This window comes from Styela clava, chromosome 11 (assembly GCF_964204865.1).
Source record: "Styela clava chromosome 11, kaStyClav1.hap1.2, whole genome shotgun sequence".
Taxonomy (NCBI): Eukaryota; Metazoa; Chordata; class Ascidiacea; order Stolidobranchia; family Styelidae; genus Styela; species Styela clava.
In genome coordinates this window covers 3,831,680-3,838,812 of record NC_135260.1, presented here as the reverse complement: position 1 = coordinate 3,838,812, position 7,133 = coordinate 3,831,680, and the positions used below count along the sequence as shown (strand labels likewise).

Below are 7,133 nucleotides of genomic sequence, written 5' to 3'. Positions count from 1 at the left end.
CAGAGCTAACAGAAATATTTGAAATAAATAAAAGTAATAGCCTTCTGGAGAAAAATTTCATCTTCAACCACTGAAAATTTCAAAGCAATTAGTCCAGTAATCAAAGAGAAAAGCGACTTTTTAAAAACGTGTCAAAGAACAAGAACAACAACATAATATTGAAACGATCGTTATGTCCACTACGTGTCTAATAATATGGCTGATCGTAAGCTTATGGGCTTCACTTTGCATTCTGCAATACCATGGCAATGAGGTTCGAAACCGATGTAATTAAACTCATGCCCAACACTTCTACCAAATTGTGTTAGACAGGGTGACAAATGTTACTGCTACTGTTCACCTTTAGATAGGTTGCTTGTTGGGAATATTTAGAGTTTACATTTTTATCCCGGGGGATAGAAAAGGTATTAAAACGGCTTAATCATATGGCAAATCAGTCTCTCGTCTGGCATGTAGATTTAACGAATTAAAAAAATGAACTATAGAACGGATGAAATGAGAGATTATCGTGATTGATACAGCTAGAATATTCATACATCTATCTGGGAAGGTTTACTGAAGTTCAATCACCACCAATGACCGAAAAGAAAAGTTAATAAGAGTTAGTACCAGATTCTACGGCTCACCTATGAAATAGGGATTACATTTTTATCTTGGGGGAGAAGAAAGCCAATGAGACGGCTTAATCATTGAGCAAACTACGGCCATATGCCAACTCTCGTCTGGCATATAGATTTAATGAATTGAAAACATGAACTATAAAATGAATGAAATGAGAAATTATTGTGATTGACACAGCTAGAATATTCGAACATCTATCATTGAAGATAAATCAACACCAGGCGATGACCCAACAGTTAATACAGTCAGTATTTACATGAAGCAGGAATATTTCCTCATCATCAACTTTTATCATTCATTGAACATCTATCGAGCAAAGCTACAGCATTGAACCCAATCCAACTTAGGTCGATCCATTTCACAGACTATTTCCCATTCACCAGTTTGTTCACTGAATGTTTCAATAGAATCCTTAGTCAGGCCTTTAACTTCTGCCCCACCCACTGGATGCATTTTATTATCAACAACACATGCGCTGAAATAACTTCTAATCATCTTCATTTTTACAATTTCTGTCCATGCGCGTACAACAGGGTTATAACATTGAACAAGGTTGTGAAAGTGCTCCCCATCAATACCCCCCAGTAAATAAACCATACTTTGAAAAACGACTGCTGCTCCACCTGCTGTTCCATGAATCATCTGTGGCAGGGAAGACCATTTCTTTGTTCCAGGATCGTATACTTTTGCTTCTCTCCATGTTGACCCACCTCCCATCGCATATATAAAATCATCAGAGGCAGCAACATGAAAACCTGGACCAAGACGACATAAAGGCAAAGTCTTATCCCATCTGTCTTTGGCAATGTCATATTGCACTGTATGCTGATCACAGTTAATAATATAAATCCTACCCTTAAGATAAATCATCTTATCCCAGTCTTCCTTTCAATCTTGGACTTCTTAATCCATCGACCATTTTGTAGCAAAGACAATTCACACCCGTCTGAAGCATACAATCGTCCCTCAACATTGACAAGATGAATGCCAACATCATAATCTGACTGCAAACTAGACCATTAATTTGTTTGGAAATTCAGAGTCTTTATACCAGTATCTGATGAGACAGCAATATGTGGAACATATTTTTTAACCTCAGTTCTGGCACAGAGAACATCAAGCAATAAATCTTTACACTTATGTGACTCTTCAACTAAAGGTTCATTTCTGACCGTTTGCCGAATAAAATCCCCAGAAAAATCCTGAAGTTTAATCAGCTCAAACAAGTCTGGAAATAATTTCTGATGACGACGACTTTGTTTGGCCCATTTCAATGCAGCTTCCCATTTAATTTTCTCTGAAGAATATTTTGTTTCCAGAGATTTGAACAAGAAAAAAATTTCATCTTTTTCCAACTCGATAAATTCATCCATCGGTACAATCTGTTCAAAATTCTGAGCCATAAATTTTTGACATTCTCTGAGCAAACTTTGTTTTCAATCCGATTAATCTTCCTCAAAATAAATAAAGTGTCGAGAGACAAATTTTCTTTCAACCCATTGATATTCGAAAGCAATATTTTGACGAAAAAACTTTTCGCATCTGAAGAACTTTTGACCAAAGAATCAGTTAGCAGATCTGTGAGCAAAAACTTATAGGGAAACTCTCCGAAATGCAAAGTCTCCATTAATTCTGATCCAATCTTTTCACCTTTGTTTGAAATCCATCTTCTTACAGCATGCCAAACTACCTCATGCTTTTTATTCAACTTTTGCCCATAAAATATGAGTTTTTCTTTGCTCAGGTGAAAAAAATCTTCACCCAAAATCAGAGATTCAAAATTATCCACAATAAATCGCTCAGCAATGGTTTCTAGCTCTGTTCGATCATAAAGCCTTGCCAACCTGCCCACTAGAAGGCAATGCTGCACTGACAGATTATTTTCCATGAAATCAAAGCATATACTTGATAATACATCAAGCTGCATTAAGTGAGAAGCATACAAAGTATTTTCAACAGATTCCATAGTAGGATTTGCTTCACCAGTATACATGAAATCTACACACTGCCCTACAGCATCAGCACAGATGTCTTTCATAACGACAAAACCATTCCGAGCCTCAACCATGTTACTTGAAAACATGCCTTTGAAATACTTTGATACCGCGCCAAGTAGGTCTCGATGGACTTTGAAAGATTTGTCACCAACTTTGATTGTGAAGTTACAAATGCAGTCAGATTGTTTTAGCTCATTGAATGATGAAAGTACATTCAATGAGTGGGTAATCTTTGCAGATTTTTTAAAATCATCCATATTCTGTATCTTGAAAGAGATTTACAAATGGCAATGCTTCAATAATAAGTGTAGATGCCAGCAAGATGTTTACCAAACTAGATTCTGTGATATTTGTATATTACCGTAGTTAAATAGTTGTAGTATTGAATAATTTTAATTTTGCAACCAAAACATAGAGGATTGAAACAACATTCAAGGTTACAAATGAGTCGAATACTAATTTGTTATAAATATTTCCTGGTGCAGCAATAATCAAACATTCATTCGCCATAAGATTGCACTTTCCCATTTGATGTATACATATGAAAATCCTATCCTGTACACTGCATCCTAATTTCTCAACTTTTACTTATTTCGAATAGCCACATATTGCATTGTATCTCTCGGATTGGAGACGAAGCTGGCTATTAAATAATGGACAAACCCGACTTCTTTGCCAAATATACTAATGCTTAGTAGTATATTATCCACACTTACTCGGTAGTAGAACAGACCCATCTCAGAGCAAAGCGACCGTTGGAGTTGTTAGCAGAATCGCCAAGAGCTACAGAAACTACTCAGAATTTTGATGAGTGCACGGATAGACTGATTCTATCCAGAATTTTGGTGGTGAAATATGCGCCTTATCACGTGCGCTCACTTATTAGTGAAAGGGATTCATCTCTGAGTGGAGTTACAGCCAACCACTGGAATACTAAGAACTACAGAAACTATAAACAATGATGGTGGATGCATTATGTGCACTCACTATGTAATAAAGAACACTCATCTCTGAGAAAAGTAATGGATGCTACAAGACCATTTATGCAGTTAAATTTCTCATTGTCTAGCACTCGCAACATTACGATTTCAAATCATGGCTTCGACTCATATTTTCTAACACATAGCTAGAATGCTCGTTTCATGCTTAATGTGTAGTTTGCTTGCCACTGTTCATTGTGATGTCACATACCAGGTGTCTCGAATTCTCGGAAATCATTTGAAAAGGAGTAGTTTCAAACGAGCCTACAATGACAGCGCATTCTATTATTGTAACAATGTAATAGATCACATAGTATGAGAATCATTTAATCTAATGATCTCGGGTGTTCCTGGGTCATTTTGGCACCCCTCTATAATTTTTTTAATATTTCACCAACCAAAAATGCCGAAAACATCATTAATGTGTCCTTAAAAATCTCATTTTCGTCGCTTTCCGCTAAAACGCGCTCAAATTTTGTGGTTCAAATGTGTACGGCCGTCTGCTGGTAAGAAGAGAGAAATTTTAAAAAATTTCGAGAAAAAGTTTCTCACCTTTAACGCTTCGGTCGACACGTGATTGATATGCGAGAGAAAGAGTTCTCTTTTAGAAGAGCTTTACCTCACCTTCAAAATAAAACAAGACTGGGATTTGTAAGTGAAGTGATATTCGTTTTATTGAAGAGCATTTGATTGCGTGCTGTCTGGTATCTTTGTTTGTTTATTATGAGCCGGAGAACGTTGCTCGCGCGTTCTAAATACTTCGTATTCAACTAACAACAGATTCTTTGTTTATTTTTAAGCTTTGAAATACTCATACAAATAAAATTCACCTTGTTGCAAAATAAAAATTATGCATCAAAAAAATATGATGACGTCACCGTAATTAAGAACACTCGGATCAAGCATGGATAATTTAAACTCGAACATTTTGAGATTTGAAATTGGTTTTGTTCACATGCAGACCACTATGAAATACTATTTACCCCCCAAAATACATTTAATTTAGCCATAATCCCAAATTATGACACAGATTAGCCATTCATGATTCCTGTTGGGCAGCTATCCTCAACAAACATGACTGCATTCTGTTTTAATGTTAACAACAAAGTTACCAGCTCAAATTTCATCGAAAGTAGCATCTATAATTATTGCGATGGCCGATACGGGGGTGACTGTACAGGCAGTTATGTTGAGAAAAGAATGCTGGTGGCTCAAATCAAAACACAAAATATCAAAACAGTAGGGTGCCGGTACGAAATCAGCGAGCTGGATGAAATCAAAAACCACTAAAATTTGAAATTCGCCGAGTATTTATATGTTTATTGTAGCAATTGAGCCTCTGTTAATTACTATCAACCTAAATAAAGAAGACATTTTTCGGCACTTCTGAAGTATGCGCACCAAGATGCCGCATAACCTGAACCCTGACCTGGTACACAGCCTGAGTTCATGTTGTGCGCCATCTTGGTGCGCATACTTCAGGAGTGCCGAAAAATGTCCCAACTTACCCAATATTTATCACCATCAGGGGCAGCCTTGCCACTACAGCCGACATGGCGTGGTTACGGCAGCAAAATTTCACTCGCCTTTGGTTTTCAATTTGCTGCCGTAGTAACGGCATCTCGCCATTGGTTTGTGGCAGCCAAAGAGTCAATCGCCATGGGTTTGACTAAACCTCATGGGTTTGGCCATAGCGGCCATGGTTTGAAAATCCCGCCATGGTTTTGCGGCAGCTTCAGATTTCATAACTTCATTTTCATATTGTCGCTTCTTCGCCATTGTAACAAAAATAACGGGATTATAACGTTACTGCAGTATGTATGATAATCTTCACGATGAAACAACATGGACTACAAGCCTTCCCTCCAGTATACACCTTGGTATCAAAATCCCGGTGTTTCACAGCATTGCTTTGAAGCCCGCGTGTTTTCCGCATTGCGATGCGCGGAAATGCAGACGCGTTCGTGTGACGTCACAATGGTTAACATACCATAAACATCTCGCGCCGCTTGCTTGGTTTCCAAACAAGAAGCGACATTCTGGGGTCTCACGACAGCTAGTGGAAATAACTCATTCTAGACTTCTATTAACAAGATTTACCCTAAACTTTTGTACTGTTTTGCAAGGCCTTCGCGACTCCCCTAGAAACCCTCCGCGACCCCCAGGTTGGGAACCACTGCATTAGAGGATGGAGGTATATCCATGGTGGAGGTTAAATCAAAAATTGAGGCTTGTCAAGTGGAGAAACTAAAGATCCTCGTCATCGAGCACAAAATCAATTCTGGCACACCAAAGGGCTCTACTCACTAGGAACGAAAATTAATATTATAAATAAGGATCTATACTCAAATTCAATCCCCCACATTACCGTAATCCTTACATGCTGAGCGTATTTAATCTCTATATTTCAGAAAATAAACCTCAATAGCGACCAATGAGAAACAGCAAGACACAAGCCCTTATCTATCACTCAAAGATTACACATCCAAACAGGAGCTACAAGAACAGCCACCACAACAACTAGCCATCATCAACTTGGAGGATATACACCCCTTCAATACAAACTGCATATCAAATGCACAAAAACTGGTCTCCTAACATGGACTCCATTGTTCTCCGTTTGGAGAACAGGCTGCAAATAGGACAGCATATTGTTGTAGTGGATCCGGCCTGCAAGAATAAAAGGAGAGGATTACCGGTGATAACCACTAATCACCCAATTTTGCCTGCTCGCGCTCCTCCAGTTCCGATTATTTCCGATATTCCTGTTGGGCAGTTATCCTCAACAAACATGACTGCATTCTGTTTTAATGTTGACAACAAAGTTACCAGCTCAAATTTCATCGAAAGTTGCATCCATAATTATTGCGATGGCCGATACGGGATTGACTGTCCAGCCAGTTATGTTGAGAAAAGAATGCTGGTGGCTCAAAGCAAAATACACATACCCGGCATGCAAAAAAAAATATCGTATCGCCCGAAATACGAATGAGAGGGATGACCCTAAGATGCGGTCCAACGGGTTCTCAGAAGATGCTTGTGTGTAAGTTCAGTGAAAATCCGACCGATAACACAAAGCACATATTCCTGGCCTGCACCATAATGCAGAGGTGTGAATCTGAAATTGTAAAGTTTCTAAACAGCGTTTTAAACACCCAATTCAATATAACGCAGAAGGAAATCTTTTATAACAGTTATGATGGCCCCAACCGAGTAACAAAATGCATTATTATATTGAAAAAACAACTAATTGGCACAGAAAATAAACTTGACGTATTAAACAAATATTTGGCCCCCACTGACAATAAAATAATACCCAGCACAATTGCCCACTTCACAGCATTTTTGACCACAATTGAAAATAAATTCAAAGACATTCAATTTTTCGGACTAAGAAAAACTGGAAGGAAACGTTAAACGAATACTCGAAAAATTAGAAAATCAAGACATCACTCCCGCCACCACAAATGGCAGCCCGTAACCGACAACAAAACTGTGTAATATTGTCCGCTCTTTTATTCTTGATGATACCATC

The 7,133-nt window shown here is 38.1% G+C and overlaps 2 protein-coding genes across 2 annotated transcripts; both read right to left on the bottom strand.

Annotated features, from left to right (window-relative positions):
* Positions 1–927: 927 nt before the first annotated feature.
* Positions 928–1,491, bottom strand: LOC120333171 (kelch-like protein 23). Its single transcript, XM_078117989.1, has one exon. The coding sequence runs from the start codon at positions 1,489–1,491 to the stop codon at positions 928–930; it is 564 nt and encodes a 187-aa protein (XP_077974115.1).
* A 149-nt stretch (positions 1,492–1,640) lies between these two features.
* LOC120332046 (kelch-like protein 12) lies at positions 1,641–2,875 on the bottom strand. Its single transcript, XM_078117987.1, has 2 exons — positions 2,155–2,875; positions 1,641–1,918 (listed from the first exon to the last, which is right to left on the bottom strand). Exons 1-2 carry the CDS (start codon positions 2,873–2,875, stop codon positions 1,641–1,643), a joined length of 999 nt encoding a protein of 332 aa, XP_077974113.1.
* Positions 2,876–7,133: the final 4,258 nt, after the last annotated feature.

What these genes read in the sequence shown, in the direction of transcription:
- LOC120333171 (XM_078117989.1), bottom strand. Translation starts at nt 1,491, where the DNA reads ATGATTTATCTTAAGGGTAGGATTTATATTATTAACTGTGATCAGCAT.
- LOC120332046 (XM_078117987.1), bottom strand. Translation starts at nt 2,875, where the DNA reads ATGGATGATTTTAAAAAATCTGCAAAGATTACCCACTCATTGAATGTA. An exon ending in AAGTTCTTCAGATGCGAAAA is followed by an intron (nt 1,919 to 2,154) that starts GTTTTTTCGTCA and finishes AATATTCTTCAG; the next exon opens with AGAAAATTAAATGGGAAGCT.